This window comes from Heterodontus francisci, chromosome 30, assembly GCF_036365525.1.
Source record: "Heterodontus francisci isolate sHetFra1 chromosome 30, sHetFra1.hap1, whole genome shotgun sequence".
NCBI lineage: Eukaryota > Metazoa > Chordata > Chondrichthyes > Heterodontiformes > Heterodontidae > Heterodontus > Heterodontus francisci.
The window spans coordinates 56,353,506-56,379,692 of NC_090400.1; the positions used below are offsets into that span (position 1 = coordinate 56,353,506).

At 43.5% G+C, this 26,187-nt stretch overlaps 1 protein-coding gene across 16 annotated transcripts in view; it reads left to right on the top strand.

Moving 5' to 3' along the window:
* brip1 (BRCA1 interacting helicase 1) overlaps positions 1-26,187 on the top strand; it is a 643,193-nt gene that overhangs the window by 146,981 nt on the left and 470,025 nt on the right. For all 16 annotated transcript variants that reach the window (XR_010968792.1, XR_010968793.1, XR_010968791.1 and 13 more), the window contains exons 15-16: positions 12,621-12,780; positions 16,373-16,494. Coding sequence is in view for 10 of the 16 variants with exons in the window: in XM_068010724.1 (XP_067866825.1) it covers positions 12,621-12,780; positions 16,373-16,494 (282 nt within the window). In the remaining 6 variants the exon portion in view is untranslated. The remainder of the gene's footprint in view (positions 1-12,620; positions 12,781-16,372; positions 16,495-26,187) is intronic.

Consider the following 26,187-nt stretch of genomic DNA (forward strand, 5'->3'; position numbering starts at 1 on the left):
TGCCCTGTCTCTCTGACCTCCTGTGGTCTCTCTATCACTACTGGGGGAGCTACCACCATCGCCCTGCTGGATCATTACCTAGGAGCAGGTTAACCCCGTCCACAGGCAAGCTAGGGACAAATCCCTAAGGTTACTGGTCCAGAAACCTGGTCGCACTCCAAGTGTAAAGGTACAGGTGTGCACTGTCCTCCAATATCATTCACCACCATTCTGGTATTTACAGTGCACTCTGGGGGAAAGGTCAGGCATTTTCCCAGTAAAAGGGATCTGGTGGCCCCTGTATCCCTGAGTATTATTATGGGCTTGCTTGTCCCACTCAAGGGGTATGGGGTTACTCCCCCTTCAGACGCAGAATACTATTAGCATTTCCTGCACCCACAGCAGTATGTTTTCTGGGTCTTACTAGCTGCAGTTAAAGCCACAGCTTGTTCAGCTATGCTTTCCATCAGGGTCCTTTCTCCTTCACAGAGTGGGTGTGCCCCGAATAGCCATACAGGCTTTCTCCTTAGTTTCCAGCAGTCAGCTCTTGGATGACCTGCCTTATTACAATGGAAACGCACAGGTCTCCAGGCCTCACTCCTACTTTTTGGCTGGAGGAGGGCCCCCCTTGAGTCCTGCTTTTCTTTCTCTCCCAGGACTGCATGAGGTCTTATCACCTTCCCATCCTTTGTCCATTTTGGATTTGTGGAGGTGACTAGGAAAGGTTTTCCCCTGGGGAACTGACTTGTATATTAGAGCAAACTCATCAGCCAGAACTGCGGCTTGCCTGGCTCTATGTACTTTTTGTTCCTCCACGTGGGTCTTTATGGAGAGTGGGAGAGAGCTTTTAAATTCCTCTAGCAAAATTACCTCTCTGAGGTCTTCATAGCTGGGCTGCACTTTAAGAGCCATTAACCATTGGTCAAAAGCCAACTGCTTACTTTTGTCAAACTCCAAGTAAGTTTGATCAGGTTGTTTCTTGAGGGTTCGGAACTTCTGGTGGTAGGCTTCGGGTACTGGCTCATATGCCCTGAGGATAGCATTTTATGTCAGTTCATAATTTGATGAACTCTCATCTGGCAACAAGGAATAAACCTCATGTGCTTTTCCTGGTAGCTTACTTTGCAGCAGAAGAGTCCAACTCTCAGCCGGCCATTTTAACTGCCTTGCCAGTTTTTCAGAAGATGCAAAAAATGCTTCCACATCTCTCTCATTGAATTTTGGCATAATTTGGGAAAATGTTATTTTCTCGTATTTTCCAAGCTTTCACTGGGGTTACTCTGTCGCCCCCTAGCTAACTCGAGCTGCCTCAGCTTTCTTTCCTCCCGTTCCTTCTGGAAGGTTCTTTCTCTTTCTCTCTCTCCTGTCTTTCTGTCTTTCCTCTCTCCCTTTCTCTCTCTTTCCCTGTCTTCTAATTCAAGTTTCCTCTGTTCCAATTGTATCTTTGCTAACATTATCTGTTGTTCTAACCCTGTCTCTGATTCTTCAGATTCGAAGGAAAAATGATTGACCGCTAATCTTAGGAATTCAGACTTCCTAGCCTTGGCACGGAAAGTGATCCCACACTGCTCAGCCATATTTCTCAACTCTTCAATCGACAGTGCCTTTAATTTATCCCAAGTTACTTCACCCTGACTTGGGAGTGTATTGACTTCGGTTGCAGACATGTTAGTATTCTAGCACACACAGCCACAAGAAAACCTGTATTGAGATCTTTTCTCTTTTTGATTGGGATCAATTTGATTTCCCACTTCCAATTCCTCGTTTGTCTGTGGGCCCAATCTCTGACCCTAGCCCCCAAATTTCTGTTACGGCCAGGTGAGGATGGGGTCTAGGGCTCCCCCCTCGGCCTTTTCCTGGTTTGGCCGTAACAGGGCCTAACTTTTAAAAAGTGTTTTTAGCTTCCCCTCAGTCCTTGCTCACTGCTCTCGAATAATAATTGTAAAGGAATCAGCCAGACAGGTTTTCTTGTGTTTAAACAAGAAAGGTGTAAGTTTATTAACCTTAAAACTCTAACCCAGTTAAAACTACTAAAAATACACGACACGACCATGCTAGCATGCATATGCTGCAGAGGTCTTCTGTTGAGGCTTAAGTTACTTCCATGGGTCTCTGGAACTTTGCGTCAGAGGGAGACAGAGAGAGAAATGTTAAATGGAGGTGACTGGGAAGCAGTACACAACACGTGAATGCAGATGGGCAATTATTGGCTCGTACTTGACGGTGTAACATTCATCTTCTATCAGAATCAGTTTGAAAGCCTTTAACTGCAAATAGCTGTACCACTAACATGATTGAAGAAAGTGAGGGTCGATGAGAAAGATGGTTGGCTGAATAGAATGTGTGGCCTTTATTTTGTTTTTGTGCCATGTACAGATGTAGTTAGGAATGGTATGCACTATTTTAAAATGTTGTTTTGAAAACACAGTTAAATAGAGATCACCTCCCCAAAGAAATTGTCTAATTTTTAAAGTTGTGATATTCAAGTTCCTTATTGATGAATCAACAAATATATACTTATTCATGGAGGGTGGTTCTTCTGGTCCTTTTATTTATTTATTTATACTTCAGTATATTCAGTATAACCATCAGCCTCAAGAAAACGAACATCATGGGGCAGGATGTCAGAAATGCTCCATCCATCAATATTGGCGACCACGCTCTGGAAGTGGTTCAAGAGTTCACCTACCTAGGCTCAACTATCACCAGTAACCTGTCTCTAGATGCAGAAATCAACAAGCGCATGGGTAAGGCTTCCACTGCTATGTCCAGACTGGCCAAGAGAGTGTGGGAAAATGGCGCACTGACACGGAACACAAAAGTCCGAGTGTATCAGGCCTGTGTCCTCAGTACCTTGCTCTACGGCAGCGAGGCCTGGACAACGTATGCCAGCCAAGAGCGACGTCTCAATTCATTCCATCTTCGCTGCCTTCGGAGAATACTTGGCATCAGGTGGCAGGACTATATCTCCAACACAGAAGTCCTTGAAGCGGCCAACACCCCCAGCTTATACACACTACTGAGTCAGCGGCGCTTGAGATGGCTTGGCCATGTGAGCCGCATGGAAGATGGCAGGATCCCCAAAGACACATTGTACAGCGAGCTCGCCACTGGTATCAGACCCACCGGCCGTCCATGTCTCCGTTATAAAGACGTCTGCAAACGTGACATGAAATCGTGTGACATTGATCACAAGTCGTGGGAGTCAGTTGCCAGCATTCGCCAGAGCTGGCGGGCAGCCATAAAGACAGGGCTAAATTGTGGCGAGTCGAAGAGACTTAGTAGTTGGCAGGAAAAAAGACAGAGGCGCAAGGGGAGAGCCAACTGTGCAACAGCCCCAACAAACAAATTTCTCTGCAGCACCTGTGGAAGAGCCTGTCACTCCAGAATTGGCCTTTATAGCCACTCCAGGCGCTGCTTCACAAACCACTGACCACCTCCAGGCGCGTATCCATTGTCTCTCGAGATAAGGAGGCCCAAAAGAAAGAAAAGAAAAGAATATTGCTGTGGAAGCAATATCATGTTAATTACTTGGTATAATCTATCTAAATTGCAGAATGTGGAGTAATACTATCCCTCTGGTACTGAGTTTGTCTATGCATAATACTGTCTAGTCACTGGGCTTGTTGGTCAGTTTATGAACTAAATGAATTCATAGTAGATGTAATTAACGTGATGTTGGAAGACATTTTAGCATTCCTGTTTTTATGAAAGAAACATGGTGTGAGTGGAATGGCACTTAATTACTTGTAAAAAAAAAAGTTGAGCCGTGATGCTAATGTAAGTCTTTATATTCCCTTTGTAGAAAGGGATGGCAACAGAGTATATACTTCACCAAGCTTTGGATGGGGGAGTAACCTACATTTGAATCTTCAGTAAAACTGTAAAATACCAGTTTTGTATTTATATATCTACAGTGACAGTGTAGTTAATCTTTTGCTTGATATTCTTCTAGCAACATAGGCTAACTTTGCCATCCTTTGATTCTAACATTATTATGATAAAGGGGAGACGGTGGCATAGTGGTAATGTCCCTAAACTAGTAATCCAGAGGCTCAGGCTAATTCCCGGGGACAGGGTTCAAATCCCACCATGGCAGCTAGTGGAATTTAAATTCAATTAGTTAATGAATTCAATTAATGAATAAAATTCTGGATTGAAATCTGGTTTCCGTAATGGTGCCATGAAGCTATCGTTGATTGTCGTTAAAACCCATCTGGTTCACTAATGTCCATTAGGGAAGGAAATCTGCCATCCTTCAATGGGTCTGGCCTACATGTGACTCCAAATCCACAGCAATGAGGTTGACTCTTAACTGCCCTCTGACATGGCCTAGCAAGCCACTCAGTTATCAAGGGCAATTAGGGATGGGTAACAAATGCTGGCCTTGTCAGTGATGCCCACATCCCATCAAAAAGAATTTTAAGTGCACTGGACATTAAATATTTGAGCTCTAAACATAGCTCGAAAAGAAATTAGAAATAGTAATTGCATTGTTAAACCTGGTAACATTTTTCTGTTGAGTATGAATTTTGTGCCTCCCCGCACTCCCTCAAATTAGTCATAAGGGTTATACTGCACAGAAACAGGCCCCTCGGTCCACCGTGGCCACGCCGGCCGTCAAGCCTATCTATTCTAATCCCATTTTCCAGCACCTGGCCCATAGAATTGTATGCTGTGGCATTTCAAGTGCTCATCTAAATACTTCTTAAATGTTGTGAGGGTTCCTGCCTCCACTACCCCTTCAGGCAGTTCCAAATTCCAACCACCCTGTGGGTGAAATTTTTTTTCCTCAAGTCCCCTCTAAAACTCCTGCCCCTTACCTTAAATCTATGCCTCCTGGTTATTGATACCTCCACTAAGGGAAAAAGTTTTATCCTATCTATGCCTCTCATAATTTTGTATACCTCAATCAGGTCCCCCCCCCTCAGCCTTCTCTGCTCTAAGGAAAACAACCCTAGCCTAGCCAGTATCTCTTCATAGCTGAAGTGCTCCAGCCCAGGCAACATCCTGGTGAATCTCCTCTGCACCCTCTCCAGTCCAATCACATCTTTCCTATGGTGTGGTGACCAGAACTGTACACAGTAATCCAGCTGTGGCCTAACTAGCATTCTATACAGCTCCATCATAACCTCCCTGCTCTTGTATTCTTTGCTTTGGCTAATAAAGGCAAGTATCCCATATGCCTTCCTACCACCTTTATCTACCTGTGCTGCTGCCTTCTGTGATCTATGGACAAGTACACCAAGGTCCCTCTGACCCTCTGTACTTCCTAGGGTCCTACCATCCATTGTATATTCCCTTGCCTTGTTAGTCCTCCCAAAATGCATCACCTCACACTTCTCTGGATTAAATTCCATTTGCAACTGCTCTGCCCATCTTACCAGCCCATCTATATCATCCTGTAATCTAAGGCTTTCCTCCTCACTATTTATGACACCACCAATTTTCAAGTCATCCACGAACTACTGATCATACCTCCTATATTCACGTTTAAAACATTAATGTACACTACAAACGGCAAGCGTCCCAGCACCGATCCCTGTGGTACACCACTGGTCACAGGCTTCCTATCGCAAAAACAACCCTTGGCCATCACCCTCTACCTCCTGCCACTAAGCCAATTTTGGACCCAAATTGCCCTGGAACCCATGGTCTCTTATCTTATTGACCAATCTCCCATGTGGGACCTTATCAAAAGCCTTACTAAAGTCCATGTAGACTACATCAACTGCTTTACCCTCATCTACACACCTCGTCACCTCAAAAAATTCAATAAAATCTGTTAGACATGATCTCCTCCTGACAGTCATGCTGCCTCTCCAAGTGGAGATTAATCCTGAACCTCTGAATTTTTTCAAATAGTTTCCCTACCACTGATGTTAGACTCACTGGCCTGTAATTACCTGGTTTATCCCTACTACCCTTCTTGAATAATGGTACCATATTTGCTGTCCTCCAGTCCTCTGGCACTTCTCCTGTGGCCAGAGAGGATTTGAAAATTTGTGTCAGAGCCCCTGAAATCTCTTCCCTTGCCTCACATAGCAGCCTGGGATACATCTCATCTGGGCCTGGGGATTTATCCACTTTTAAGCCCACTAAAACTGCTGATACCTCCTCCCTTTCGATGCTAATTTGTTCAGGTATATCGCAATCCCCCTACCTGATTTCTATACCTACAATGTCCTTCTCCAAAGTGAGCACAGATGTCTTGTAATTGTCTAGTGAGTTTGGAATCTACCATTGGCATAGAAGATTCAGGGGAGAGAGATTACAGAAGAGGAATTTCATGGAGGCAATTCAGTAAGCAAACCAGCCACTAATCTAATTGAAAGAGAGGTAAATTAACACATGCCATCTGTATTGTAACTGCCCACATCCATAGTTGGAAATTTGAAGTGTTGGTGTAACAGTGGACTGCAAGGCAGTGGCGAAATGTTTCTTATCTTTGGACCTGCTGTGTGATTTTTGGAGGTTTTTCATTTTGTTAATTTTTAAAAAATCAAATAGATCATCATTATTCTCACATGGCAGTTTGGTTCTAAGATTTCACAGCAACAGAATGGTCTGCATGATCACCTGATTCAGATTCAGGTCCGCACAGTGATGTGTAATAAGATTCGAAATATTTTATGTGCACTATGGTCACAATGGAAAATGTTTCACAGCTGAAAAGAAAAGAACATGCAATTTAACTGTTGCTGTAGGGGATTGAGAGAATACATTGAGGTCGAACAGTTTATGATCACTTGTGGGGCTATCTATTTGATTGCTAACTGTAAGAAAGAAAGAGGACCTGGAATTTCACTGTGCACTGTAGTCTGCAGACGGCTACCAAAATAATTAGGGTCATTGGACAAATAAAAGGGGAAAGCTGCTATTGTTTTAATTGGAAATGCAAATAGTGTTGCTGGCCTATTGAAATATGACTTTCATTTCCTAGAGTCTCCTGGCTTGTCTACAAAGTTATAAGTTCATCAAGTTTTGGCACTCAAGCCACAGCGAGGAATGTGAAACAGCAACCTTAGCTATTATGTTGCCTCATCAATATGGTTCCATTAGTGTTTTATTTATGTTAAATAATTTGTACCAATTCCTAAAATTGTGTGTGTGTCTGCATCGATCTTCTATGGTGTTACAAATGACGAGTCAAAACCAAGTGTGATATTCAGGTCAAGCAGCATTAGATAATGGGAGATCATTGGATCCAAGCAGAGAACAAAGAACAGTACAGCACAGGAACAGGCCATTTGGCCCTCCAAGCCTGCGCCGATCTTGATGCCTGCCTAAACTAAAACCTTCTGCACTTCCGGGGTCCGTACCCCTCTATTCCCATCCTATTCATGTATTTGTCAAGATGCCTCTTAAACGTCTCTATGGTACCTGCTTCCACCACCTCCCCCGGCAACAAGTTCCAGGCGCTCACCACCCTCTGTGTAAAGAACTTGCCTCACACATCCCCTCTAAACTTTTCCCCTCTCACCTTAAACCTATGTCCGCTAGTAAATGACTCTTCCACCCTGGGAAAAAGCTTCTGACTATCCACTCTGTCCATGCCGCTTATAACTTTGTAAACCTCTATCATGTCGCCCCTCCACCTCCGTCGTTCTAGTGAAAACAATCCGAGTTTATCCAACCTCTTCTCATAGCTAATGCCCTCCAGACCAGGCAACATCCTGGTAAACCTCTTCTGTACCCTCTCCAAAGCCTCCACGTCCTTCTGGTAGTGTGACGACCAGAATTACATGCAGTATTCCAAGTGTGGCTTAACTAAAGTTCTGTACAGCTGCAGCATGACTTGCCTATTTTTATACCCAATGCCACGACCGATGAAGGCAAGCATGCTGTATGCCTTCTTGACTACCTTATCCACCTGCGTTGCCACTTTCAGTGACCTGTGGACCTGTACGCCCAGGGCGGCACAGTGGCGCAGTGGTTAGCACCGCAGCCTCACAGCTCCAGGGACCCTGGTTCGATTCCAGGTACTGCCTGTGTGGAGTTTGCAAGTTCTCCCTGTGTCTGCGTGGGTTTTCTCCGGGTGCTCCGGTTTCCTCCCACAAGCCAAAAGACTTGCAGGTTGATAGGTAAATTGGCCATTATGAATTGTCACTAGTATAGGTAGGTGGTAGGGAAATATAGGGACAGGTGGGGATGTTTGGTAGGAATATGGGATTAGTGTAGGATTGGTATAAATGGGTGGTTGATGTTCGGCACAGACTCGGTGGGCCGAAGGGCCTGTTTCAGTGCTGTATCTCTAATCTAATCTAATCTCTCTGCCTGTCAATACTCCTAAGGGTTCTGCCATTTACTGTATACTTCCCACCTGCATTAGACCTTCCAAAATGCATTACCTCACATTTGTCCGAATTAAACTCCATCTGCCATTTCTCCACCCAAGTCTCCAATCGATCTATATCCTGCTGTATCCTCTGACAATCCTCATCACTGTCCGCAACTCCACCAACCTTTGTGTCGTCCGCAAACTTCGTAATCAGGCCAGCTACACTTTCCTCCAAATCATTTATTTATAATAGAAACAGCAAAGGTCCCAGCACTGATCCCTGTGGAACACCACTAGTCACAGCCCTCCATTCAGAAAAGCACCCTTCCACTGCGACCCTCTGTCTTCTATGACTGAGCCAGTTCTGTATCCATCTTGCCAGCTCCCCTCTGATCCCATGTGACTTCACCTTTTGTATCAGTCTGCCATGAGGGACCTTGTCAAAGGCTTTACTGAAGTCCATATAGATAACATCCCCTGCCCTTCCTTCATCAATCATTTTTGTCACTTCCTCAAAAAACTCAATCAAATTAGTGAGACATGACCTCCCCTTCACAAAACCATGCTGCCTCTCGCTAATAAGTCCATTTGTTTCCAAATGGGAGTAAATCCTGTCCCGAAGAATCCTCTCTAATAATTTCCCTACCACTGACGTAAGGCTCACCGGCCTATAATTTCCTGGATTATCCTTGCTACCCTTCTTAAACAAAGGAACAACATTGGCTATTCTCCAGTCCTCTGGGACCTCACCTGTAGCCAATGAGGATGCAAAGATTTCTGTCAAGGCCCCAGCAATTTCTTCCCTTGCCCTCCTCAGTATTCTGGGGTAGATCCCATCAAGCCCTGGGGACTTATCTACCTTTAATGCTTTGCAAGACACCCAACGCAACCTCCTTTTTGATAATGAGATGACTGAGACTATCTACACTCCCTTTCTTAGGTTCATCATCCATCAAGTCCTTCTCCTTGGTGAATACTGATGCAAAGTACTCATTTGTGGGAAGTGGAGAGGTGAAGGAGGATAGGGAAAGGTCGACAAAAGAAGGTGGCAGGAACATGGGTAGAGGAAGGGAGATGGAATGGGGATATGGTTTGGGGGGGCAGGGGCATGTCCCCTTATACTGAGTATGTAAGCATAGAACTTCCATTCTAATTTATAGAATGGAACATTGTCAATTGAATGGAAACTGGTGCCTTCAATAATAAAGCAAGCTTTATATCTGGAATTATAGCTATATAAGTGAGCAAAACATCCCTGAAGATGCTGGAAGCTACTTTTCTTGATATCTCATGATTAGTTTTCATGTTAATATGAGCAAAATACTGCAGATGCTGGAAGCATTTATTTGCTTTTATTTTGGTGTTTAATTCACTGCCACTTCTCTTCCAGGAATTCCTACCTTGAAGCTCTGCTCTTTTCTCTGTGATTTTCGTTTGTTTCTTTTACCTTGTTCACCTTCATTACTTTCTGCTTTGCTCCATGACTTTCTGGTCAGTTATTCTCTGTGACCTTGTCCTATCAACACCTTCACTTCTGTTATCTCTTGCCCCACCCCCATTTTACTTACTTAAAACTTATTACATTTCTGGCTGTCAGTTCTGATGAAGGGTCACTGACCTGCTGAGTATTTCCAGCATTTCTTGTTTTTATTTCATGTTAATGTGACTCTTTTACATCGCTAGATAAACTGTGACATCCTGATATTGAAAATCATTTAACTTTTTGATATGTTGAATATACTCCGCACATTTACCTACAATATATTGAATACACCTGCTGTCAACTGGTTCAGTTATAAATTCCCAAGTCCACATTCATAATGGAAGCTGCCTCTGTAAATTTATTCCACATAATTATGTGCAATTATTGAAGCCTCTGCACTGCCACCACTGGCAGGTGTGGGTAATTACACCATGACAATTCACCGGCTTCTGCTCGGATCCGCTGTTGGTTTGCAGACTGATGAGCATCTGCAACCATTTGAACTGGCCTCGGGAACCAAAGTAAATTACAGCAAGATCCTTTGTCCCCTTCATCAAGTTAGACTACCTGATGGTGATGGGGATATGATTTGGAGCGGCAGGGGCATGTGCCAAAAAACTGGAAGGAGTGTATAGTCAAGGTGAAACAGAAACTGGACATGTGGGAGTGATGCTCCCTCTCCATTGATGGCAAGAACCTGGTCAAGAGGTGGAAGGTGCTTTCGGTGATTCTCTACGTGGCGCAGCTCTGCCTTCTGCGCTGTGGCGGTCGCCCGAGCCATCTTCCGCTTTATTTGGAGATCGAAAATGGGCCACATCCACAGGGACTTGATGTACAAATTTCTATAAAGGGGAGAAAACGTACCTCATCCTGATAAGCACTGTTGGGTGCAGCTGCAACAAGCTGCGTGCAGACCATCGGTATGCAAACACCAAGCGTCACCACATGCTGAGATTCTATCTGTCCCCCAGTGTTGCGGAGATGGGTCTGACCATATTGCCATGGAGAAAGGAGATGGTGTATTCTGTTGAGTGGTTCCCTGAGCAGATTGTCAAACTCATTTGGCAGAATGCCTCATCGCCAGAACTTTCAAACAAGCACCAACATGTAGCTTGGCTGGTAGTGGGAAGGGCCCTCCCTGTCAGATTTTTTCTGCACGCCCAGAGTCTTGGATCCACCGCATGCTGCCCTCGAGGGGGAAGAGACCGTTGCCCACCTCCTTCTGGAATATGCCTTTGCAAAGCAGGTCTGGAAAGAAATGCGGTGATTTTTGTCAAAGTTTATCCCGAGCTGCTCCATAACACAGCACTCTGGCTCTACTGGCTGTTCCCAGGACCGTACACCAAGATAAACATCAACTGCTGCTGGAGGACCATCAACTCGATGAAGGATGCTCTTTGGTCTGCCCAAAACTTTCTGGTCTTCCAGTGCAAAGAGCTGTCGACGACCAAGTGTTACGGACACATTCCATGGTTCAGGGCTATGTGCTGAGGGACGCAGTAAAGCTTGGGGCAGCTGGCTCAAAAGGGAAAGACCACTGTCTAAGGCCCTCCAACCATACTTAGTATATCAAGAGGCTGGAACCCGTGTAAAACCCCTCGGGCTGTGTGCACCAGAGCATGCTTGACACAAAATATAAATGTCCATTATAAATATAACCTGTAATGGCAGGTGTAGTAAGGCACCTCATGTGCTGTATTGAAAGAAACTGAACTGTATTGCACTTTAATGTCAAATTTGAACTGTTATGTAATGTACTTTTACAAATTTAATGAATGAAGTATATTTTTGGAAAAAGAAGTAATTACACCATGACAGTCTCACATAGGAAGTTTCTATTTTAAATGTGGACAAAGGAACTTGGTTAAGTAATAAAGACTGAATGTATGACTTTAAAAACTGATGTATGCATGCTCTGATCTAATTATTCCTTTTGTTGTTTAATTCCACTTCATCTGAAGACTATACTGATTTTAATTCCCCAAGTGCAATGCCATGGGATGTCAACTAATTTATAAAATGTATAAAATACCTATCTAAAATTATACAATGCATGAAATTCGTTCCCAAAGTATTACAAAACATACGTTTTGAAGTTTTGGAAATATTTTTTGCCCTGCCTCTTTAAATTATACTGGGGAATTATTAACTGAGAGGTTTGGTAAGGCAGCTGTGTAGAAGCTGCAAAGGTTGGCTCACCCTCCAAAAGCTGCAGTCCCTTTTCTGCAAATATGCCTTGCATTTTCTCTCATCAACCAAATCATCAATATCAGACTATGAAACTTGCTATATGAAGGACAAAACAGGAGGATATGCACTTGCTAGTTGAACTTGATGTGCTGCTACTGCTGGAAATAGCACTCACCGTGTGGCACTTTTTTAACCATGATTTTTCCCTTCCCCCTACAATCTACATGAATGCAAAAGCCATGTGTGGCATCACCTTTTGCTTTACCTCCATTTCCCATGCATTCTTTCAATTTTGTTGGTTTGTTGCAATCTGGATCTTGGTGCTTCATTTGAATTTTTTTAGTAGTAAAAATATACTTTCCATTACTGGTTTATTGCTATTGTACATTTGCAATTACCTTTGAGACAAAGAGAGTGGAAATTTGCCCAGCTAATGCACAGGTAGATTTTCAGTTGATTTGTAAACATCCTCAGGCCATATTGGAATCCAGATAATAAAATGCTATGACATAAACCCCTGGCAGCAAAACAATATTGTTGTCTTGTTAAATACTCTTCAGAAACATGTGTGCAGTCATTGTCAACATTGCTGCTGATTTAATTTAGTTTTTGACATCTTAATCACTGTGAAATTAAATTTATAGTAGGTTCCTATATCCAGAAAATATTTCTTATCCCTACTTGCAGATGCTGGACAAGCTACAAAATCGCTGGATGATCACAGGATTGTGGGAGAAACTGGAGGAAGTCAAAGCAGTTGTCGTTGAGCCGAAGGGGGGTGACAAAAGTGATTTTGATGGATTGCTGCAGTCCTACTATAATGTAATAAAGGACAGACTAAACAAAGGTACATAAGAGAGAAGTGTTTGCCTTTTCACCATTTGAACTGGAATACAGTTAATCTGTGTGGACTAAACCTCAAATAGGGTCCCAAATCCATAAGCAGAACTGATGTATTATAAGGCCATGTCAACATGAAGTTTTATATAGCACACTCTTAACTGTATGATTGATTTTTGTTCATTTACCAACTAAGAAAATATAAATTATGTTTTAAAGCTAAAATTACTATCGGGGAAAAAAGTCATGTATATATTACATTGACTACAGAATTTTATCAAGAACTGTTATCCATTGAATCAAGTTTGGGTGTGAGGAACTCTACACATAATGATATGTTCATTATTAAGTAGAACCATAGCTAATTCTGGTGACAACATTCTGTGATACTTCCCAACACCTTCCCTTGTATCCTACTTAATCTTAATGCTTTTATCTTAGTTGCCTTAATTATCGGTTACTGTTCCAATTCTACCTGATATCCTCAATACTCCACCCAAGACTATTGAACGATGCTACAATTCCTGTAATGATTAATGAGGTCTCTGCCAACAATGATATATTTCTTATTTAAAAACTTTGTGTAGAGTATGTGCTGGGTGTCCAAAAACTATACTTCCTGCTGTTATGATTTTTGTCACACTTTTGTGTCAACACATCCCTATCAACATTTAGTATTGAATTTTCCTATGTCAATCTCATAATTCTATCCTTAGGCCAATAGCTTTGGCAACCAGGTGGCTCTCTATGCAATTGCTCGAGTCTTGAAACTCCTCCTTTTTGCCATTAGATGGATGTACAACACATTTCTGAACACTTTTTCTCAACTTAGTCACCATATTACTTTTTGCTTCTAAATAAATTATTTTTGATATTTTTATGTACTATAGCTTTCAGGCTTTTCCTCATCACTCTCTGCTTCCAGTTTCTCCCTTTTCTTTCCCCACTGATTTTTCACACCCCATTTTATTCTGGACTACTTTACGCCCTCTTGCTCGTTGCTTCTTGCCCAGTAGCACTTTTCTCGGCTGTCTGACCAGTGGCCTCCAGAAGCTTAGCGCATGTCACCTCCTGTCTCAACTGTCGCAGACCTTGACTCTTTGCTCCAGCTACCCTTCCACACCCATTGTTCTTGGACACCATGACAGAGGGCAAGGAGGAAAGAGAGATGGTGGAAAGAAGAAAAAGAGGGCAGCTTCAAGCCCTTGGCTATCTGTGTTCTAGGTACTTACCTGTTGCTGTAGTGCACCATCATGAGCCTCAGCTGTTTGCCATGGGTGTAGGAATTTATAATGGTATGGTTGACAGGATGCCTGTGTAGCCACAAGATTTTCAATATATCAAGAGAAGGTAAATATTCCAATGTAGTCTTGTCATAATGGATTGTAGTAGTTATCTAAAGTTTCAGAACAGATTGCAGGTACCCACCGTACCAGCACCACTTCTCCAACCCTTCTCCCTCTGACTTAATATGAGTAACACCATGGGAGGTTCACTAGTGTGCAATAAAACTCTTGAGACTTACTATTTGTGACATTTGTTTCCTTGTGCAATGGTTTAGCATGTTTTTATGACGTTTCAGAGTGCCTAGATGTAATGCCTAGGGTATGACTAGCATACCTGCTTCTGTTACTTTTAGTAGGTAAAGAAAGAACTTTTTATATAGTTGCTTTCATGGCTTCAGGTTATCCCAAAAGCGCTTCAGAACAAATGAATTACTTTTAAATTGTTGGTACTCTTATGTAGGAAAATAGTATGACGCTTACCATTCAATTCTCCTACCACTAAAAGCACTGCCCACTCCCAGTTTTGTCTCCCAGTTGCATTCACTAAAATAATTAAAGCTAAAAGCATTTGGAGGCTTTGAGGAAACTGTTTTTCTTCTCTGTTGTTCCATTAGGAATTGATACACTTGCTTTAGCTGCACCAAAAATTCCTTGCTGGTCCTGGCAGCAAAATAAATACTGCGTTACCCATTCAGGTTGTTAGCTATTCAGTCCATAATAACACTGAAAAAATAGTTTAAGGCTTAAAACAGTATGTAAATGCACTTTCTTCTCCTAGAAGTTGATGTATGAATGCTATTGAATCCCTGATATTTTCCCACTGATCCAGACTACTGAAGAAATAAATAGCACACCACCATTTGAGCTGCTGGCTGCTATTCCTGCTTTTCCCAGAGGTGGCACTATAACCTCTGTGTGGCAAAATAAACACAAGGGGTTCATTTTAACTTAACCTGCCTGGGTGGGAAACTGACAGGATCGGCTTGGCCGTTTGTTTACATTGTGGAAAGTAAAATTGGGCAAGGTGTAAGAAGAGCAGCTAATCCGATCCTGTCATTTTCCCGCTGATCAGATCAGGTTAAAATCACCCCTGTAGCATTTCTTCCAACTAACCGAGAGCAAAGCCACGGGTGATTCACTTGTAGATAGTCTGTGCTTCAGTGTAATAATGAGTAAAGCATATACCTAAGGCATCTATTGCATGGGATATATTTGGAAAGAAGTTGCTTTACTGAAATTACTGTACTTATGTTTGCTATACAGAACTGCAGCAACATGTTTGGGGGTTAATGGTGAATATTTGAAGTCTCCAACCCAAGTTAACTTCCCTGCAAGCTCAATAGTATCATACTGCGAAATATTAACAAAAGATGTCTCATTTGATTTCCATTCTGTGCTGTGATCTCAGGTGGTTGGGATGGTAACAGATGCAGTCAGCCTCAGCATTTCTGAGTTGAGGAGGCAGAAGCCGGCAGGGGTAATCGGTCAGGATTCCCACTCCTGATCGTCATTCAGTGACTGCTGCTCTAATTATGTAAATGCTGTTAAGGTCAATGTTGGCCTCTGCTGCGATGCCTCTTACTGAGGAGCAGCCTGCTGACAATCATTGCCTAAATTTTCATGTTAGTCTTTACTGGATGGAACTGCACCCCAGTGTGAATCAATACCTTCAGGTAAGAAGGCTAGAAAATTGGATGAAACAGCCCACAAGCTTACATTTGAGTTGGGTTTAGTTAGTTGTTAGCTGTGAGGTGGAGGAATTCGCATTGGGTTGCACGTGTCCCATGACAGATGAATCATCGTTGAGGAAAGTATTCCATTTTGAAGTTGAGAACACAGCCCTTATCTGATTTCCTCTGTATCTTTGCTGAAGCACAGATCAGTCAAAATTTGCAATATCTCAAAAGGGAGACACAAACCTTCTGTTGTAGTAAACTAGTTCTATATTACGTGGCTCTCTCCAAAATAATTCTAATTATGAGAATTATTTTGGACAGTTTAAGCATACGTAATAATATGTTTGACCCGTACATATAGGTAATACGGGTGAATTAAGTGGTGCTGAAAAAACACAAACAAAAACATGTTTCCAAGCTGTACATTTATGGAATTAAGTAGGATGTGGTGTCATAACCAAAGCCAGTGCAGAATAATCTGCATATATGATGGACTAAATTGACTGAAGTTTGCTGGACCTTTTAGCCCCGAGTCAAAATGTTAAGCTATCCATCTTTTGCGAGCTGATTTATGTTTACCCTTTTAACTTTCCTTTTGGTGCAGTGCCTTGATTTTTCTTTCTGTTTTTATTCTTAGGTGGCGCTCTCTTGGTAGCTGTTTGCAGGGGAAAAGTCAGCGAAGGACTTGATTTCACTGATGATAACGCCCGTGCTGTGGTTACAATAGGCATTCCTTTTCCAAATGTCAAAGACCTCCAGGCAAGTAATCAAAACTAAGGAAGGATGGGCTGCTGAAACCTTTCCACTTGCAAAAGAAAACCCATAAAAATGTATAGGTTATAACAAAAAATGCCTGCAGGATCACATAAAAAATATGTTTAGTACCAGCGCTTTTGTTATTGTGAAAGTTCGTGCAACAACACATCTGTGCTGCATTTTGTTCTCAAGTCTGCTGGCAGAAATGTAATACTAAACTAATTTAACCTGTTTTTAAAAAAAAAACACTAGTCAACAGAATGTACAAAAGCCAACTTCACACATGTGCTTTTCTTAAAGCCGTAATAAACCAATATCTAGTGATCCAATTTACATTGGAAATTGCAGGAATACTTATGGGTTAAAATTTCTATTATTTTGTGCATGCATTCTGTAGGGAAAACAATAACTTTATTGCAAATGTTTCCTGATTTTCTTTACAATTGAAAATGACCTCTGTAAAGTGATCAAATTGGTTGAGATCTGCTACAAGTCTATTCAAAATTGCTTTAAAAAATTCAAAAAGTTAGACTAGCCTTAGTTGAAAACTTTCATGTTATACTAAAACCTCATTCCAATTGGACATGTAGGGGCCAGCCAAAAATTAACTATTATATGAGGTATTGACGTTAAAAGGCCAGCACTTCAGCAGTTCTCTTCTCTGTATTTTCAGTCTTATGCCCACTTTTCTCAATTCCAGTAACCCATAACTAAATGACAACAAAGGGTAAATCTCATGCCTAATTTACTGCTGTGTACATCTTCAGTCTGCCTCTCAGATCCTCTTAACTTGAGCTGTTCACATCGTGTTCTTCCACTCTAGATATTTTCCATTATTCCCCTTGATTTATGAAAGCAATAAATATTGTTGCAATACTCTACTGAAATTGAGTTCTTTGTGCAATGTGGCTCAGTATAATAGTTTTTTGTGTCTCTCACAGTGCTTGGCTTACAAAACAGAGATTTTGCATTCTAAATTCAGCTGTATTTCTTCCATAATCTTTCTTGCTTGTTTTGCTATATCACCGGCCTGTCCTTTACATATTTGTATATATTTTCTCTCTCTCATGCAGTCCCCCTATTCTCCTTCGCCTGAAGATGGTGATTCCATGCTGGGTATGGCTTCACAGGTGGTAGCGTCATCCACACTTCATTCAATTGGCTATTATCCTCTGGGTGGAAACCATCAAAGATGGGCTAGACACTCTGTCCTTCTCCTCCTGTCTGCGAATGCAGGGTAAACACAGGGACAACTAGTTAACGTCCAGCACTGGAAATTTTCTTCAGTTTTCTGAACTTCCTCCCAAAACTGAAGATGTGGCAAATGTGGTAGTCCATTGTTTCAGTAGCTGACATTTGCACCTGATCACAGGGAATGAATCAGGGATTTTGCTGGTCTCTCGGCCAAGCACAACAGCACGTGCATTTACTCACTGAGCCATAAAATGTCTGAAATTCCTATTTGCATCAAGCATGTTTTTTCCACTTTGAAATGTATTCAGAGAGTTTTGCTTCCTATCTGCGATTCTCTTGACTGGTGCGTAAAGCTGACCTGGGCATTGTTACACATTGCTAAATTTTCTCAAAAATAAGAATGCAGTCTTTTTTTTAAAAAAGAGCAAAAGGATGTGCAGTACTCTATTGTGCGAATTTCCCTGTACATGATACAGTCATGACTGTGACTAAATGATTATAACCTTCATCCTACAGAGATCCCTGGTTGATGTTTTCCATATGGTGTAAGGGTGATCTGAATTGCCTTTCTGTGTTTGCATTTTTTGTTGTTGGAGCCTCTGAGCCACAGGGGTTAAGAATGGAATACAGATCTTGCAGGTGGTTTCTATCCTTTTTTGCAATGGATAGAAAGAGCAAGCAACTGAACTTGCATTTATATGCAGCCTTTTATGTCCTTGGATGCCCCAAAGTGCTTCACCAACTATTCATTACTGAACTTCCTGTTCTTCACCTCATGCTATGAGATCTTTTGCATTTGCGGTGAGACAGGTGTAATCAAGCACAGGGTGAAACAAGGCTTTCTATTATCACCATTGCTCTTTAAATCTATGTGGAAGCCATCATAAAAGAAGCACTAGGTGAAGTACAGTAAGATGTCAAACTAGGGGCTGGAATTTTACCTTGCGAAATCGGGTCCCGTCTGAGGCGGCTTGGAGGTGAAATGATGTCGGGTCGGGTCCCCAGCGTCATGACACACAGACGCCATTTCACGACCCAGGAAGTCGGGCGAGATCGAGACGCTGCTCGCCGCCCGACTGCAAGTAATTTAAAGGCAATTGAAGCCCTTGAAAACCCAATTGATTGCAAATTTACCTGCGCCGTCTGATTATACGGCCGTAAATTGTGTCATTGAACGTGTCAGGGACCTGGCAACGTTAAAAGGGCAGAAGGCAGGCAATCGGTGAGGGTGTAGGTACTGCTTTTGGTGTTTATCAGGTGTGAGTTTTTGTGTTTTATAAATTGTAGACGTTTGTAGCTTCTGCTGAGGGCTCCAACTGACTGACTCACTGCAGCTCGGGACCCATCTGCTCTGAGTAAGTGAGTGGAAAGAAGGGGGTGTGTGCGCCCGTACTGACAGCTGGAAGGTAAGAGATTTTGTCATTGAATCTGGTAACCAGTCCAATGATGGGAATTGTGCATTCTGGACACAGCTCTTCAGATGAGGAGGACTATGCCCCAAGCAGGGACAGAATGACAGCTGGGCATGGAACGCGCAACCAGCTGGTCAAGTGCCTCCCCGTTACGTGGGAGGGAGAGTAGGTGGCAGAGTCAGCCGAGAGCGAACACATGTCCAGAGACGCGCCAACCCAACAGGCAGGGTATACCGCCCACGTCTGAGCTACCTGCAGCTGTCTGGACGCCAGTGCAGAAGACTGCATCTGTCACGTGAGACTGTGACATCCCTTTGAGATGCTGGCAGTGAATGTAGCCTCAAACTGCTTCGGTGGCCATCCAATGCCGGTCACTCTAAAGGTGACCATAGCTCTTAACTTTTGTGTGTGTGGCTCTTTCCAGGCTTCAGCGGCAGATTTGTGCGGAGTTTCCCAAGCAGCTGTGCACCACTGCATAAAGGTTGTGACTGATGCATTGTTCAGACCTGCTAACAATTTCATATCTTTTAAAACGGACAACACCAGCCAAGCTGAAAGAGCAAGAGGTTTCAGCGCAATAGCTGGGTTCCCAATGGTTCAGGGCGTGATAGACTGTACTCCTGTGCCAGTTAGAGCACCAGCAGGTCAGTCAGGGGCATTCATTAACTGAAAAGGATTCCATTCATTGAACTTTCAGCTTGTAGAGTGGTTGGAGAGGGTTTAAACCAAAATGGCAGGGTGGTGGTAACCTTTGCAAGGAGTAAGAGGAGGGGGGATCAAAGACCAGAACAAAAGACAGTAAGGGGAATAAGAAAAATGATAGGCAGAGAAATCAATGGCCAGAATCAAACAGGGCCACAGTGAAAAATAGCGGGAAGGGGACAAGTAATTTAGTTGGTCAGCCATTTCTTTGTTTCCCATAATAAATTCCCCTGTTTCTGACTGTAAGGGACCTACATTTGTCTTCACCAATCTTTTTCTCTTCACATACCTATAGAAACTTTTACAGTTAGTTTTTATGTTCCCCGCAAGCTTACTCTCGTACTCTATTTTCCCCTTCTTAATCAATCCCTTGGTCCCCCTTTGCTGAATTCTAAACTGCTCCCAATCCTCAGGTCTGTTGTTTTTTCTGGCAAATTTGTATGCCTCTTCCTTGGATCTAATACTATCTCTAATTTCCCTTGTAAGCCATGGTTTGGCATAAAAAGACAATCCTTAAGGCTTGTGCCTTAATGCGCGGAGCATTCGCAATAAAGTGGATGAATTGCACAAATGGATGTAAATGGGTATGATATAGTCAGGATAATGGAGACACGGCTGCAGGGTGACCAGGGATGGGAAATGAACATCCAGTATTTAGGAAGGGCAGACAAAAAGTAAAAGGCGGTGGAGTTGCATTGCTGGTTAGAGAGGAAATTAACGCAATAGTGAGGAAGGATATTGGCTCTGACGATGTGGAATCTGTATGGGTAGAGCTGAGAAACACTAAGGGGCAAAAAACGTTAGTGGGGGTTGTATATAGACCCCCAAACTGTAGTGGTGATGTTGGGAATGGCATGAAACAGGAAATTAGAGACGCATGCGATAAAGAAACATCTGTAATTATGGGTGATTTTCATCTGCTTATAGATTGAGCAAATCAAATTAGTCACAATACCGTAGAGGAGGAATTCTTGGAGTGTATACGGGATGGTTTTCTGGACCAATACGTTGAGGAAACAACTAGAGAACAGGCCATCCTAGACTGGGTATTGTGTAATGAGAGAGGAATAATTGACAGTCTAGTTGTGCGAGACCCCTTGGGGATGAGCAACCATAATATGATAGAATTCTTCATCAAGATGGAGAGTGACAGTTGATTCTGAGACTAGGGTCCTGAATCTTAATAAAGGAAACTATGAAGGTATGAGGCGTGAGTTGGCTATAATGGATTGGGAATCGTTACTTAAAGGAATGGTGGTGGATAGGCAATGGCAAACATTCAAAGAGCGCATGGATGAACTGCAACAATTGTTTATTTCTGTCTGGCGCAAAAGCAAAACGGGAAACGTAGCCAAACCATGGCTTACAAAGGAAATTAGAGTTAGCATTAGATCCAAGGAAGAGGCATACAAATTTGCCAGAAAAAACAACAGACCTGATGATTGGGAGCAGATTAGAATTCAGCAAAGGAGGACCAAGGGATTGATTAAGAAGGGGAAAATAGAGTACGAGAGCAAGCTTGCGGGGACCATAAAAACTAACTGTAAAAGTTTCTATAGGTATGTGAAGAGAAAAAGATTGGTGAAGACAAATGTAGGTCCCTTACAGTCAGAAAGAGGGGAATTTATTATGGGGAACAAAGAAATGGCTGACCAACTAAATGCATACTTTGGTTCTGTCTTCACAAAGGAGAACACAAATATCATACCAGAAATGTTGGGGAACACGGTTTAGTGAGAGGGATGAACTGAAGGAAATCAGTATTAGTAGAGAAATGGTATTGGGGAAACTGATGGGATTGAAGGCCGATAAATCCCCAGGGCCTGATAATCTACATCCCAGAGTACTTAAGGAAGTGGCCCTAGAAATAGTGGATGCATTGGTGGTCATCTTCCAAGATTCTATAGACTCTGGAACAGTTCCTACAGATTGGAGGGTAGCTAATATAACCCCACTATTTAAAAAGGGAGGTAGAGAGAAAACAGAGAATTATAGACCAGTCAACCTGATGTCGGTGGTGGGGAAAATTCTAGATCCATTATCAAAGATTTTATAGCAGAGCAATTGGAGAACAGTGGTAGCATCGGACAGAGTCAACATGGATTTACGAAAGGGAAATCATGCTTGACAAATCTACCAGAATTCTTCGAGGATGTAACTAGTAGAGTTGATGAGGGACAGCCAGTGGATGTGGTTTATTTGGACTTTCAGAAGGCTTTCGACAAAGTCCCACATAAGAGATTAGCGTGTAAAATTAGTGTATTGCGATGGATAGAAAATTGATTAGCAGACAGGAAACAAAGAGTAGGAATAAACGGGTCTTTTTCCGAATGGCAGGCAGCGATTAGTGGGGTACCGCAGGGATCGGTGCTAGGACCCCAGCTATTCACAATATATATTAATGATTTAGATGAGGGAACTAAATGTAATATCTCCAGATTTGCAGATGACACAAAACTGGGTGGGAGGGTGAGTTGTGAGGAGGATACAGAGAGGCTTTGGGGTGATTTGGACAAGTTGAGTGAGTGGGCAAATGCATGCCAGATGCCGTATAATGTGGATAAATGTGAGGTTATGCACTTTGGTAGCAAAAACAGGAAGGCAGATTATTATCTGAACGGCTATAAACTGAGAGAGGGGAATATGCAATGAGACCTGGGTGTTCTCGTACACCAGTCGCTGAAGGTAAGCATGCAGGTCCAACAGGTGGTAAAAAAGGCAAATGGTATGTTGGCCTCCATAGCGAGAGGATTTGAGTACAGGAGCAGGGATGTCTTGCTGCAATTATACAGGGCCTTGGTGAGGCCACACCTGGAATAGTGTGTGCAGTTTTGGTCTCCTTTTATGAGGAAGGATGCTCTTGCTATAGAGGGAGTGCAGCGAAGGTTTACCAGACTGATTCCTGGGATGGTGGGACTGACTTATGAGGAGAGATTGAGTCAGTTAGGATTATATTCGCTGGACTTCAGAAGAGTGAGGGGGATCTCCTAGAAACCTATAAAATTCTAACAGGACTTGACAGGGCAGATGCAGGAAGGATGTTCCCAATGGTGGGGGAGTCCAAAACCAGGGGTCATTGTCTAAGGATACGAGGTAAATCTTTCAGGACTGAGATGAGGAGAAATTACTTCACCCAGTGGAATTCGCTACCACAGAAAGCAGTTGAGGCCAAAACATTGTATGTTTTCAAGAAGGAGTTAGATATAGCTCTTGGGACGAAAGGGATCAAAGGACATGGGGGAGGTGGAAAGTGGGAACAGGTTACTGAGTTGGATGATCAGCGTGATCATAATGAATGGCGGAGCAGGCTTGAAGGGTCGAATGGCCTACTCCTGTTCCTGTTTTCTATGTTTCTATGCAATCATCAGAAGAGAATCATGCAGGTTTGTGCACGTTACTGAGGGAGCTGCTATGATGCATTCATTCTCAGAAACTCTTAGGCACCTGCTCTTTTCAGTCCCCCGGACAGACTGGAATGTTGGATAATTGCTGACGGGGGTTATCCTCTGAAGACATGGCTGATGACACCCATGAGAATCCCAAGGGGTCATGCTGAGGCACACTTTAATGAGAGCCATGTGGCCACCAGAGTGACAATCGTTCAAAACGATTGGCTTGTTAAAGATGAGGTTTAGGTCTCTGGACCGCTCGGGTGGAGCACTGCAGTACGCGCCAGCACGAGTCTCCAGGATTATTGTCGTTTGCTGCACCTTGCATAACCTAGTGATGGAAAGGAGAGATGCCATTGAGGAGGTTCAAGATAATCGTGAGGTCTCATCAGATGAAGATGGAGTTTCTGATGAGGAAGATGGGCAGCACCCACATGATGGAAGGGAAGAGGAAGCAGAATGTCCTCTGGAATTAAGTGCAAGAGAGACCCGAGGGCCCTAATAGGCAAGCGTTTCTCTTGAGAGGATCGCTCCATGCAAAGATTTGACATTGTGGTATGCAATGAGTCATTGTGGGATTCTGAGAGGGGGGAAAACACACACATCAAAGGGAAGAGATGATCTGATTTAAGAACAGCATCATGTCACGATGAACCCAACTCAATTGTGTGACCTCTTGAGCCACGCAACAATGTCTGATGCAGCTTCATGGATGATATATGCAAAGTTAAATTATCAAAGCACAGTTATTTACAATTATCTCATGTACAATTCAAATAAATAATTGGAAGGTAACCCAGTGAACCAGATGTGATGTTACAGTGATTTCTTAGTACGTTTGTGTGTGCTCTTGACGATTCCTCGCCACCAGACTCACCAGAGGCAGGTGGCTGATCAGGCTTCCGCCCTGTTCTTGATGACTTTGGCAGTCGTCCTCTGCCTGCTTGTGGCCGTGCAGGCTGCAGTATATCAGGGTGCTTGTGAGAAATATCAGGAGCACCCTCTAACACCCTGGGAGTTTGCAGTTCATATGTCACTGGCGGAGGGAGCAAGGAGCTGCATGATGCATCAGGAGTGCCCTGAGAGGAGCTCCCATGTGCTCAGCTGCTGCCCCTGTGCCCTCCTGAGGCTCGGCTGGTCCCAAACTGACCTCAGAGGGATGAGCAGCCTCTACCTGCCGCATGTGCATCTGAGATTGCGCTCTGATGGCCTGGTCCAGGGAGGCTACGTCCGCCCTGTGATCACGGATCGCTTTCAGTACTGGCCCCTTCACTGCAGCCGCCAATCTTTCAATGGAGGATGCCAGATGGACAAATGCCTGAGAGTTTGCAGCTGACATGCCCTGGATGGACGTTTCCAGAGAATGCGATATAGCTTGCAGCGTCTCTGGCAACTCCGCCTTATGTCCATGCACCACGTGCTGTACCTGCAACATCTCCCGTCGAATGGATGTTCTCAGAGGCTCGTCATCAGCTTGCGGCTCTGCACTGGCCTGGCATCCCACACTCCTCCGAGTGTGTGAGGCATCGGCCGGTTCTGCCTCTGGATTGATCCGGCAACTGTGCTGTGCTAACACCTGTCAGTGCATTAGTTTCCGCAGGTACAGTAATCCCAAGCGTGGTGCTTGGTGAGGTGCAATGATGTGACAGTGCACCCTCTGAGGCGATCTCCTCATCCTCAGAGGTGGACTGGTGAGCCACTAAGACCCTTCCTGGCAACTGATGTGTTTCACCTGCAGGGAAAATCAGATTGATCAGTTTGATCAGCACTCCAGATTTAAGGACATGTCCCTTACTACATTTTGGTCACATTTGTGTGATTCAACTGTTATTGGCACACTTCAGTGCAGGAGACGATCACCATGTCAATGGCCCCCACTGCCCACCACCCCCCTTACACCCTCCCACCACGTTATGGGTCACTCACTCTGACGGCCAGGTCCTCCAACCTCTCCATCTACGGCGCCTCCTCCGTACCACACTGCGGCTGCTGACCATCTCTGCGGCCTCCAGCCAGGCCCTCTTGGTCACTTGTGATGACCTTCTGCCATCAGAATTGAATAGAACATCACTCCTCGCCTCCACCGCCTGGAGGAGGACCTGCAGAGATTCCGCTGAGAATCTGGAGATTGTGCTGAAACTTCTACCCTCTATCACTCTGGATATGTTCTGCAGCCTGTTCAAACGTTTTTTTGTCCTTTCCTGCCCCTGGGCACTGCCAGTCTTCCTTAAGTTCTTGAAATCACGCACACTTGTTTACCTTGAGACTTCCAGCGGTACTCAAAGCTCTTCATCTGATGTAATCCCCTATGCAGCTGATCAATTTCGATGCTGTAAGCCTTTTTAAAGGGCTTGCAGTACCCATTCCCAGATTTTGCCCCGCCCTCAAAGCTGATGAGTAACTCGCCCGCGCGTGCCCTTTCAGGTGCCGTATACACCGCGGGGCTGCTAATTGGCATGATGCCGGTGGGCGGGAGGTGCAGAGCGGATTCGGGTTACTCGTCTGCCCCGGAGTCACCAAGAGCCGAAAAATTCCGACCGGGAGATCAGTTGGTGAAGGTAGTGAAATTTGCAGATGACCAGGCCCTAGTGGCTAGCACATCAGAAGATCTACAGATATTAATGGATAGAATGAATGAAGTGGTGAAAGCTTATGGAATGAAAATTAGTGTAAAAAAGACTAAAGTTATGAAGATTGAAAGACATAATGGTGGGAAAGCAGAGGTCAAGATAAATGGTCGACAGCTAGGACAGGTATCACAATTTAAGTACCTGGGAAGCATCTTGTCAGCAAATGGTTAATGCCATAACGAAATCAGAGCTAGAATAGTAATGGCAAAGAACGCATTCTCCAAACATAAATAATTGCTCAGTATAGGAGTAAGTAGAGATCTTAAGAAAAGAATTATTAAGACTGTGATTTGGAGTGTCTTGTATGGGGCTGAGACATGTACCTTGAGAAAAGCGGACATTCATCGCCGAGAAAGTTGTGAAATGTTC